The sequence below is a fragment of the Manis javanica genome, chromosome 15 (assembly GCF_040802235.1).
Source record: "Manis javanica isolate MJ-LG chromosome 15, MJ_LKY, whole genome shotgun sequence".
Classification (NCBI taxonomy): domain Eukaryota; kingdom Metazoa; phylum Chordata; class Mammalia; order Pholidota; family Manidae; genus Manis; species Manis javanica.
Window position 1 is genome coordinate 39574266 of NC_133170.1, and position 12782 is coordinate 39587047.

The following is a 12782-nucleotide window of genomic DNA, read 5'->3' on the forward strand; positions in this document are numbered from 1 at the left end:
TACTGTGGGCCGCACTTGGGCCCCTCTGGCGCTGCTGCAGGTGCGCGCGGGCCTCTCCCGTGCCCCTCTGGCGCTACCGCCACTGACACATGCAGGCCTCTCCTGGGCTGCTTGGTCGCCGCAGCTGCAGGCACATGCAGGCCTTCCCCAGGCCCCTCTGGCTCCTGGTCTCCTCTAGCACTGCCGCCCCTGGTGTGCGCTAATGCTCTCCCACTACTGGGCCGTTGTGTCGGAGTCCGCGCCAGTTGGGGAAACGACTGGCAGGCTGCTTATTGCTGTGAGGAGCTTCAGAGCTGTGCTGCCGCCCAGGGGGTTAGGGCGCCTAAAGTTCCCCGGGATTCCCAGCTGCTTGCTGGCTAAGTGTGCCGGGATGATTTCGTCCAGCTGTGGGGTCCCTGTCTCTTTAAGACTTGCAAAAAGCACTCGCTTTTCTTTTGTTTCAGAGGCGCCGGTTGCGGGGACCTGCCCGCAGGTTTTGCTTTTCCGTTTCTCTAATATCTAGCACCCCATGCTCCGTGTGTCTGCGCTCCAGGTACGGATTTCTAGAGCTGGTTGTTTAGCAGTCCTGGGCTTTCAGTCCCTCCCGTTCCAACTACTTTCTTCCCTCCGGGTTCTGGGCTGGGAGGGGAGGGCGCGTTTGGGTCCCGCCAGGCTGCTGCTTGTATCTTACCCCCTTCGTGTGATGTTGAGTTCTCGCAGATGCAGATGTAGCCTGGCTGCTGTACTGTATCCACTGGTGTCTGTTTTAGGAATAGTTGTATTTATTGTATTTTCATAAATATATATGTTTTGGGGAGATTTCCACTGACCTACTCATGCCACCATCTTGGCTCCACTTCCTGCCTTTCTTTTTTAGGCGCACTTTTCTTCCTCCTGGTCTACTACTGTCTTGTCCTGGACAATCTCATCTGTTTCTATGATATCAGCCATCACCTGTGTGAACTTCCAAGTCTTTATTTTCAGTCCTAACCTCCAGACAAAACTTCCACATGTTCAATGGGCCATTTTACCTGCACATTTCCTAGTATTTCAGACTCAGCATGACAAAATTCACCTTATCATCTCTAGTCCACTCACTTAAAGTATTCTCTCTCTAAAATTCGCAGGTAGCCTAATAGTAATGGTATTATCATATGCACAGTAGCCCAGAACACAAAAGAATTGTCTAGATGCCTTCCCTTCCTTCACCTCCCATTTCTACTTAGTCACCAGAGTCCTATGCACTTACCTGAAATCTTCCTAAGCTCTCTTCCCTCACAGTGATCTAGTTCACACCTACTTCAGTCCTTACCTGAGTTAAAACCTCCTCCTAACTGGTTTCTCAACTTTTGGCTCTCCTTTCTCCAGTTCTGTTCATCTTCATAGCAGTTAAAGGTTCTTTTACAAGAATCCCTTCCTTTAAGGAGTTCATGTGGTCCAGAGACATACAAGAGACCCAGGACTGGCCAGAGTGCCACCTACTACTACCTACATGTTTAGTTCAGGGGTGAACATATGATGGAAGTCAGCTAGGGTCTTCCTCAGGACTTTGCTTTCCTGCTGAGGCTATCGGGAAAGATACTGTTTTTCCTTTGGGGATTGTAAATAAGGACAATGTTAAGCTAAAGTTCCAGAAGAAGAGAAAAACAGGACAAAATTTTAAAAGGATGGAGGGTGATGAGGAATCTACTGTTATCAAGTCCTGGATTTAGCTCTGCTTCATCATCCCTGATACTTGGCCAATAAATTTCCATTTGCATTCAAGCCACTCTGAGTTGGGATTTCTGTTATTTTTCACCATGAATCCTGATTAACAATTTTCTATACCACAAGTATAGAGAACTTTTTACATAAAATGTGCCCTTCCTACCTGTTTATCTGTAGAAGAGCCGGGCACTGAATGTAGACCAAAGAGGTTGAGTCTTCTAATTTGCTGGGATATAACAGTCTCTAAATTATACCCCAAAGCTATCAAACAGCTAATGAAGAGCAGACTATAGGAAAGGGTAATTAAAGATGCTTGTTTTTATATAAGCAACCCTTCAACGAACAGAAAATGAAATAACGACAGACAAGACTGGAGAAAGAAGGCCTCAGAGAAAGGTGTTTATAGAGACACTGATATTCCAGAGTCTGTACTCACTGTGCCTTTAAAAACGTAAGTGAAAAGAAAGCTTTATTACATGAGATTATTGTTTCCTTATATTGGGATCTCCAAAATCTTGTTACACTTCCAAATAAACTCTACAGACCTAAGTACTCATTCAACCAGGTTAACTACCAAAAATATATTTGGTAACTAACAAAAAGAATTTGCATGTAGTATTTATGATAATAAAAGGCTTCAATGAAAGGCATTAGGATAACTACTGGATAGGAGAAAACAACGAAATGACCATCAAGGACTATTTTAAAACATAAGCTATCTGCATTTTTTAAAAATTACAAATTATGAAACTGCTTTATTTAGATGTTATTTAAGTTACAGTATCACCTAAAAAATCAAAGCATCGTGTTTCCAAGGTGGTGGACTGAAGATTATATTCGAACACACAGTCAGGGACAGCTAGCTCTAAACCATTTCATATACAAGGATTCAGCTTTTAAGAAATAATTAAATTGCTTATTATATCACAAATGATGATTGTTTCACTAGTTTTAATTTCTCCATATGATCTTTATGATGAACTTTAAAATAATTCATGTAAATTTATGAAGTTGGAGAAACCAATGCTAAAGCACCACCCAGTGGTAAAAGTTGAAAATTACAACGTACACAATGATCATACAGCAAGTTGAATTTATGACTTGTATGGTCTCCAACACATTACCAGGAAAGAAAAAATTAATAGTCTATAAGATGTTGATGGTATCTGCTATTTGTTAGCATTTTCCCAATCAAATTTACTCCTTACTATCTTTTCTAAATTTGACATTTTTTTTCTGTCTTGCCTGCCATTACTCAAATGCCTGATTGCATTAGTATAGGATTATTTCAAGAGTCACCCAAAGACTTTATTGAGTCACAGCTTAGAAAAAGGCTGATAAAGAAAAGAAATAAGGTGTGTGACAGGGTTAATTTCCAATGTAATTCCAGCCAGCAAGAGCTATCCACCCAGATAACAACAAATGAGAGGCATCCTTTTTTTTTTTAAGTGATTATTTGGTAGATAATCCTGAATGGCCAGGTAAAGACTCACAATTGGTTAATTTATACATAATTCAGTATTTATAAAGAACTATGAATCTTTAATGTAATAGATTTTATTCCAATTTGAAGACTACAAGCTAATATGCTTTCCCAATAATGTGCTCCCATCATACCACCAGAATACAGACTGATAAAATACTTCAGCTTCCAACATAACAGCTTCCTAACTACCTCCTCTTCTTTAAAAATAAATAAATAAAAACAAATTGTAACACAAACCCAATCAGGGTGATTTTTTGTTTCCAAACAATTTCATATCAAGTTTATTTAATATCAAATGGTATTAGTTTGGGATTTTAAAGTATTTTTTAAAAGTATAGCAGATTGACGCTTGGTAATGGTAAAAACGCCAATCACTGAGCCAGTTTCTTCCTTCCTACAGAATCTTCAAAGTATTTGAATTTCAAGTAAGTCTAACAATGTCTATACCACACTAGCTTATACTGTCCTCACAAGTGCCTTCAGTCTAACACTCTAGGTATTATGAGACTTTTAAAAAGAAATTCACTAAAAACATAGGAGTCACTTCATATAACTGAGGTTCCCCCATGATTACCAAATGGTTAATAATGTTTAAAGTGTTCACCACAAACACAAAACATGTGAGAAAGAGCTACGAGCAAAGTGATGCATAGAGCTGGACAAGGATGAAGATGTCTAGTAACTTACTAGTTTTCCAGAAAAAAACTAATTGCTGTGCCATTATTCTCAGCTACTTAATACCCTCTTCTCTAAGCTATAACATAGAGAACTTGAATTAGATTTTTAAGCCCCCTCCATGGAAAATCTGTTTGAATTTTTAAGTTACTATATAGTCAGTTTTCCATGAATACAGGGTCCACCACACTTAGAAACAAATTGTCTACGACAAAGGATTTTGGCTGACCCTAAGTATTTATTCACATACAGTAATAGATAAAAGCTAAGTTTAATTTATGAGGAGGCATAAAGAGCAAAAAACTAATGCATTATAAGAGCTGTCTATATTTCTGCAGAGAGACTACTGGAAAATAACCTACCATAATAGGAATCCCCATACTATTTTCCTCTGGTGGAAGCAGTAGCTGTATTGTTTCAATTCCAATCTCAGGCCTGTGGCAGAAAACAAGTATCAAAAGCAAGAACATGCTGTTCCTAGAAATGAAATAACTAGTACCTTAACAAAAGATTGTTGAATTATTAGTGTTCAAAATCTTACCAATTCATAACTTGATTTTACCCTTCTGTCAAGAAAGAAAATTATTAATCTGTGTAACAAGACAGAGTTTTAAAAAGGTTTTCTATTTATATATGAAACAGTCCTTATTGGAGTCTCAGAAGAGACTCAAAAAGTGAGGTTTGAGTCTTAAAACTGCTAGACATTCTCAGTAATCAAAAAAGAAATGGTCGGGGGAGAACTATTCAAATATATTCACTATAACATTATCATGTAATTCTATGGGGATGTCTTAATCTAAGAAACTGTAAAATATTCAAGCATAAAATATTCAACCTATAGAATTTCTGCATATTTAAAACACATTCATTTCAGAACTATATGAACTTTTAAGGAATCACAGTATCTCCCAAAGATAAATACTGGTTATTATTTTTTACGAATATACTTTAAAAAAAAATCTGACTGTATACTGTTAACTAGTTTCTCTCCATGTCCTTCCTTTACCCATTTCCGTAAGTACTCCTCTATGCCACTTTCAATGACTACATAACATTACATTCAAAAGTAGTATCTTATTGTATTTATTCAATTTCTTAAGATTGAATGTTTGGGTTCTTTTTTTTTAATTTTTTTTTTACTCTTACAAAATAATTTTTCCAGGACAATATTCCAACAGTTATTTTTAGTGAAATGGCTTGTCTCCAAATAAATAAAATTAGATGTAAAGTAATATCCGGAGCCTTTCTCAGGTGCAATAACCTAGAAAGAGCAAATGTCAAAATTAAATTCCCTATAAAAACATGCTGTCAACCACATTTTTTATTAGGCCTGAAAGAATCATCACTTTTTTTTAATCATCTTTGTCATACTGCTTTCTGCTATTTTCCAATACACTTTTCCAGTATGTTACAAGAATAAAGAAATCATCCTATCCTTTGATAGAAGCTTAGCTACAGTTCTAAACATTAAAATTCATTATTTCCCCTACTGTCTTTATGAACAAATTAACCTCATCAAACATTACTTATTATTCTGCCATTTGGTGGCAGCAAATACAAAAAAGAAAGTAAATTTCCTGAGTATTTCTTACTACCAATACAAAGGTAGCATTCCCAAAGCCATGTTTTTAGAGTTTCAAATGAAAAATGGTGCTTCGTGGTTGTAATGGTTGTATTTTTGTTATGTTAACGGCCAAGTGCAAAACAGTATCATTAGCCAATTTTGATTAACTGATCAAAGTAATAGCTTTGTTACTATAGCATTTACCAACACAATTTAACTACCTCGAAAACTATGCAACTCTTTTGATGCTTATCAAGCAACATGTAAACTGCAGTAACTTCCATTGTACTAAAATTTATGTCATATAAAAATTACATTTTCTTACCTAACCAAATCTAGCTAGCCTAGCTTCCCAGTCCCTTTAATAATTCAGTAATTATTTGTTAATAACTACTTATATGCTAAGTGCCAAGGAATACAGCAGTGAACACGAGAAATAGTTTCTGGCTTCATGAAGCTTACATAAAAAGTCCCCATACACGGTATTATGATTTGTACACATGGTGTGAGGGGGACCGTGGGGAAGACAGTGTAGCACAGAGAAGGCAAATAGTGACTCTGTGGCATATTACTACACTGATGGACAGTGACTGCAGTGGGGTATGGAGGAGGACTCGATAATATGGGTGAATGTAATAACCACATTGTTTTTTCATGTGAAACCTTCATAAAGTGTACATCAATACCTTAATTTAAAAAATCCATCATTAGTTTAAAAAAAAAGTCCTCATGTATTTGTTTCCCCAGACTTTTAGTATGGAGTAGTAAAAACCCAGCTTGAGAGCTTAGATATTATACAAACATATGTAACACAAAAATATAGTTTCCCTCCATATATAATTTACAATTTTAAAAAACTACACAGAAAAACTTAGAGTAAGGAAATGCAACACAGTTTTATTTTTTGTATTATGCTTGCCTTAATGTCTTTAGTCTTTTGAAATATCAAATTACATCAAAAGGAAAAAGTGTTTGGTGTCCTTAATTTATTAAACTCACAAGATACTAAGTGACTGAAATGACTAAGTTGCATCAAACTGGAAAAAGTATGTATTTTTTCACACAAAATTATCACACAGCAATGTACATCAAACTTCTCAGTAACTTAATAGAAATCACTGCTGAAGTGTCTTACAGTTCAAGACATTGAGAAGCATGAGGCTAGGATTATGAGTGGATTCAAACTGAGAGTAAATTTGCACACACTTACAGATTAACCAAAGAAGTTAAATACATCTGAACACTGTAAAGACCTAGTCTGCAGAATGAGCACCTACTTCAAGGGCAGGCGTTGTATCCCATTTATATCAGTATATCCAGCTCTGTGGTTTTTGCTTATTATCAGCACACAACAATGATGAACAATTTCTCATGCATGAATATTTCTCATATAACTGGATCTTGTCAGCAGAAGATAAATATTTTCTTTTCTTTTCTTGTTTTTCTGGTTTTGTTCCAACTAGATACAAGACTTTACAGATTAAAAATTAATACTGGCTATTTCATATGGTTCAACCGAATACCAATTATTCACAACGTAAGTTCCTTGATGGTAATAAGCATCATTTCCTACTCCCCTCAAAATGCTCATCTTCTAGTAAGGCAGAAAGATAAAAAGTAAAAGGCAAAGCAGTGCAGTAAGTGCTTTGATAGAAGTTCATGTGTATGTGTGTGTGTGAGACAGAAAGAGACATACATACATACATATGGTGCATTAGGAATCACAAGATATACTAATCAATAAACGATATCATGAAAACTGGAAGCTACCAGGAAAATAAACAGGATTCACGACAATGAATGTATGTGTTTAAAGAATTATTAAAGTACAAAGAAACTACTGGCTGATTTCATCCTATGATGGGAAACAGGGCAGGGATGTCTGCTCTCACCATTCCTATTCATCATCATACTGGAAGTCCCAGCCACTGCAGTATAAAAATCAAAAGACCAACAATCTGGAAAGGAAGAAATCAAACTTTCTGTATTAGGAGAGAACATGACCATCTATGTAGAAACTTCCATGTGATCCCTGAAAGTGTTCCCCGAACTAGTAAATTTAGCAAAGCCACTGAATACCACTATATTTCTACATGCTACCAATTAACTGAAAATCAAAAATTTTAAAGCAGTACCATTTATAATAGCACTCCCCAAACTGAAATACTAAGGCATAAATTTTAACAAAATACACGCAGAATATATATACTAAAACCTATAAATACTGACAAAGGAAATCAAAGACCTAAGTAAATGAGGAAAGAGATCACATTCATGGATTGGAAGATTCAATATTGTTAAGATGTCATTTTTCCTCAATTAATCTACAGATTCAATGCAACTCCAAACTTCCACTGGCATCTGTAGAAATCAATAAGCTGATTAAAAAATTTAGATGGAAAGGCAAAGAAACTAGAAGAGTCAAAACAATTTTTAAAAATAAATCAGAAAACATAAAATAAATCAGAAAACAATAAAGTCAGAGAATTCACACTACTAGAAAGCTATCATAATCAAGACAGTATATGATATTAGAAGGACAGACATATAAATCTGACAGAATGTAATGGAAGAGTCCAGAAATAGATCCACACATATATGATTTTTAACAAAAACATAAAGGCAACTGAACAGAGGAAAAAATAATCCTTCCAACCAATGGTCTGGAATAATTCATTCAGAACAGAAAGAGAGGAGAGAGAAGGGAGAAGAGGGGGTAAGGAGGGAGGGAAGGGGAGGAAGGAGGAAAAGAGGAAGGAGGACTTAAACCTCTGGCTACTATCACATTAGTAATTAACTCAAATATATAGTCTGAAAGTATAAACTTTCTGGAAGAAAATACAGCAAGAAATTTTTGTGACATTGGAGTATGCAAAAATTTCCTAGGTATGATATCAAAAGTAGAATCCATAGATAAAACCACTAATTAAAATACACCCAACTAAAAAACTCCTGCTCTTTATAAAGATATCATTAAGAGAACGAAGATACAGGCCACAGACTGAGAGAATATACTTGTTAATCAAGTATCTGCCAAAGGACTTGATATCCAGAGTAAATAAAGAACTTGTATTAACTCAATAATAGAAAAGCCCAAGTTTTTAAATGGGCATACATCTTGGACATTTCACCAAAGAAGATACACAAACATGAAAATATAGGTATTAATCATTAGTAAAATGCAAATTAAAGCACAATGAGGTATTATTGAACACCTAGTAGAATGTCTTTTTAAAAAACTTATAGTGTTGAATGTTGGAGTGGGTGCAGAGCAGTTACAATTCTCATACATTCCTGGGGGGAATGCAAATGGTACAGTCACTTGAAAAACAATTTGGCAGTTGCTTACAGTTATACATACAAGTAACATATAATCCAAAAATCTTAAGACTAGGTATTAACCCCCCAAAATATAATACTCACAAATTATCTATCTGTACACAAACATTTATACTGCCTTTATTTGTAATCTCCAAAACTTGAAAATAACCCAAACATCCCTTAACTAGAGAACTGATAAATAAATTGTGGTAAAGACATATAAAAGAATATGACTCAGTAATAGTAATATCTTTACAAAAGGAACCAATCAATGACCAAACATACCAACATGGGTGGAAGTACAAAGACAACTCTCAAATGCGTATGATAAGCAAAAGGCTAACATACTGAATGATTCTATTTCTTAGGGCATTCTGCAAAAAGCAAAAATACCTTAAGGACTGAAAGAAGATAAGTAGTTGCCAGGAGCTGGAGACTGAGGAGGGGATGAATACAAAGGAACACAAAAGAATGTTTAAGGGTGATGGAGATGTTCCAGATAGACTGAGATGGTTATTACATGGCTATATGCATTTGTTAACACAAAAGTATATACCAAAAGGGTTGATTATACTGTATCTGAATTATACTTTAATAAAATGAAGAAAACCTATAAAAGTACTTTTAGAAGCTACACAATATTTTTTAAAAAAATAACCTCATGAGACAAAAAAATATACAAGCCATGTAAAATTCATTAACTTAACCACTTAAAAATATCAAATTTCTACAGTGAAAAAAAAATGTAACCACAAAATGAAACAAGTAACAATCCACTATAAAAATTGGCAAAGAAGAGAAACAATTTATAGAAAAGGAAACATAAAGGTCTCTTAAGCATAAAGAGATGTTCAACCTCCTAAGATAAATTCAAATTAAAACTACATGGGTATACCACTGTTCATCTCTCAAACTGCCAAAGATCAAGAAGTCTGAAATTGTTTAGGTCCTAGACTGAATGAAATACAATGATGATCTCTGAGGGAAAGCAACTTGTTAGTATGTAGCAAAACTGTTAAGTGCATATTCTACTGATAGGGAAATAAACTTTCAGAATATATTTTAAGTGAAGAAAAAAGCAAGTTACATTATGAAAGGAAAGGAGCGACACACAGCAGCAATTCACCGGAGAATTCCACTTTATTAGGGAAAGGTGCTGGGTTATATAGGAAGGGACATGAATTGATTGAGGTGTCACTTCTATGGGGCTGGTGGCTGGTGGCTAGGTGCTGGGATTGGGAGGGGGGCAAGAGGTGATTGGGCTTCAGGTGGCGCCGGCAGGAACTGAGGACCCCCGAAGAGAAGTCGGAACTTTGCCATCTTACTGGTGGGGGCCCTTCATTCCCCCCTTTCTCCTCTATGGGGTTGTGGACGTTGCTTTCTCTCTGGCTGCTTCCTGCTGAACGGGGGCGGAGAAGGGAGTGAGGGCTTGAGGATCGGGAGAAAAGGGTTGATAGGACTCCCTACAGTAAGGATGAGTAGATGTGGACTTCTTCAGGTTGCAAATCAATGAAGGTTCCCTGTAACCATAGGTCGAGGACCTGTTGATTCCAATGGTGCCAAGAGGATATGGGTGTCAGGAGCCAGGCGTCTGCGGCCATTGTTTCCAGGAACCGTTTCCAGTGGAGAAAGGGGTCCATCTCAGCGTGTGGTGAGGAGGTCACATGAGGGTGAGGGATCTTCTGTGGCCAGAAGCTGGCAGTTCCTGAGTAAAAGCTGGTTGAAAGCTTGATTAGAGATTTTTCCAATTTGGGATTTGATGAACTTTATTATACAGGGTAAGAAGAGACAGGCGAGAAGAATGATTATTATGGGGCCTGCAATGGGCCAGAGCCAGGTGAGGAGGGGGTTTGTTAGTATTGAAGAGAATGGGTTGGAATTGGAAGCAGAGTGGAGGCTGGAGGCAAGGTCGGTGAGTTTGGTAATGTAAGTTTCTACAATGCCGGATTCGTTGATGTAATAGCAGCACTCTTCCCAGAGGAAGATGCAGGTGCCGTCCTTCTCGGCTGTAAGCAGATCTAAGGCCCGCCGGTTTTGAAGGGTGACTTTAGCTAGCGAAGTGACTTGTCTTTGGAGAGAGGCTAGGGAATCGGCAGTGGATGTCAGGGCTCCCTCAAGTTTGGCGTTGAGATCTCTAACTGCCCAGAGAGTGACTCAAGGCTTCTCTCGAAAACCCTTCCCCAATGGCTGAGGTGATCAAAGAGATACCGACCATGATGGGAAGGAAAGCAGCCCTTTTTGTGCACGAGGGCAAGGGAGGTTGGAGTTCAAGGAATTCTGCCATGCTGTAAAGTGTAAGCTGTGGGATTAGGGTGATGAGAATGCAGGGTGTGCTGGAGTTGGGAGGCAGTGAAGTGCGCTGGAGGGGGGTAGAGTCGAGCCTACACAGTGGTGGATGGTGAGATTATATACGTATTCTGGTTCTCATAGGGGTATGTCTGCCAGGGGGCAGACAGGTTGTTTTTCTGCATGGAAGGAGTAGTTGGAAATATTAAGGGGCATGGCGGCCAGCAGTGGGCGCTGTAGTGATGCGCACAAGAAACAATTGGCGGTATTAAGGGTGTGGTTGAGAAAGATGGTGGTGTCCTGAATGAGCTGTAACAAAGAGTAGGAGAAATGGGAAGAGGGGCGGGGATAAGAAGATGAAGAGGCGCTGTCAAGAGTTTGGATAATGACTTTTTCGGAATGTCTGATATCTGATGCAACTTGAGAGATCTGGGAATGAGAGGGAACATACTTTCGAGAGATATGAAGGGTACCATGGGGGGTCGAGGACCCCCTGTAGTAAACTGAGGCTGTGACTCTGGCAGCCCATCTAGAGTCCCAGGGATCTGGGATTGATAACGAGAATGAGCCGTTGGGATATTTCATTAAATGGTTGGAGGAGTAATACTGTGGGTACTGGAAGTTACCCATGTAGTGAATGGCGCAAGACCAGTAGGGACATCTCCTGTAGGTGTCTGGCCATCACCTGCAATAGGCTTGTCTTTGGTCATAGAGGAAGCAGAGGTAGGGAGAATAAGGGTAGCTGCTAGTGAACACTTCGGTGGAGGGAGGAGAGTGGAGGTATAAAGGCTCAGAGCAGCTTTTCAGATGGCAGTCTAGTGTGGCAATGAGGGCAGTAACTTTTGTTTGATGCTGTATGTAAGTCTGTTTGACTTTGAATCGCCATACAAAGGAGGCTGGGGTGGTGGGGAAGACAACAGGAATGAGGAAAAAAAGCGAGAGAGCAGTAAAGGAGGAAAAAGTCATGATTCGGGTATGGATGGCAAAGGGGGTGAACGGGATTTTGGAGGAAAGAGGACAGTAAGGTCAGGAGTCTGGAGGGAGGGATAGTCTGTAAACTTTTGTAGGTTAAGAGATCTTTTAGGTGATATGGGGACAGAATGGTAAGGGGCGCCCTGAATGTCAGTTTATGAGCTTCTTTCTTCAAGAGCTGTCTAGCGGCTAATGTTCGTAGGCAGGGGGCCCATCTCCGAACTGTGGGGTCTAATTGCTTGGAGAGATAAGCTTCTGGGGCAAAGGATGGGCCATAATATTGGCCTAGGACTCCTAGAGCTTGACTGGAGCTCTCATGAATGTATAATGAGAAGGGCTTCGACAAATCAGGAAGATGGAGAGCTGGGGCTTCCACAAGGGCTTGACGGAGCTTAATGAAGGAGTGTTGGGGTGAGGAGGATAATGGTTCTTTAGGGGGTCCCTTGCTGAGGTCGTACAGGGGTCTTGCCAACAGGGAGAAGTTAGGGATCTATGCTCTAAAATATCTAGCCAGGCCTAGAAAGGTAAGGATTTCTGTCTTGGTTTTGGGAACGGGCAGGTCAGAGAGGAGCCGTTTTCTGTCTAAGGTAATGGACTTTCTTTGTTGAGATAGAAAGAATCTGAGGTAAGTGACAGGAGGGGAAGAGATTTGAGCTTTGACGGGGGATACTCAGTAACTTCTGGAAGCTAGAAGGTTAAGTAGGGAGGCAGTGTCAAGTTGAGACTGTTCCCACGAGGGACTGCAGAGTAGAAGACTGTCTATGTATTGTAATAAGGTGGACTTGGAGTGAT

At 38.7% G+C, this 12782-nt stretch overlaps 1 protein-coding gene across 5 annotated transcripts in view; it reads right to left on the bottom strand.

The window, feature by feature from the left end:
• ANKRD28 (ankyrin repeat domain 28) overlaps positions 1 to 12782 on the bottom strand; it is a 213738-nt gene that overhangs the window by 156063 nt on the left and 44893 nt on the right. For 2 of the 5 annotated variants that reach the window (XM_073223461.1, XM_073223456.1), the window contains exon 1: positions 4210 to 4282. The exons of the other annotated variants lie outside the window; for them this stretch is intronic. Coding sequence is in view for 1 of the 2 variants with exons in the window: in XM_073223456.1 (XP_073079557.1) it covers positions 4210 to 4227 (18 nt within the window). In the remaining variant the exon portion in view is untranslated. Of the gene's footprint in view, positions 1 to 4209; positions 4283 to 12782 lie in introns of those variants that run through there. 5 annotated transcript variants of the gene reach the window in all.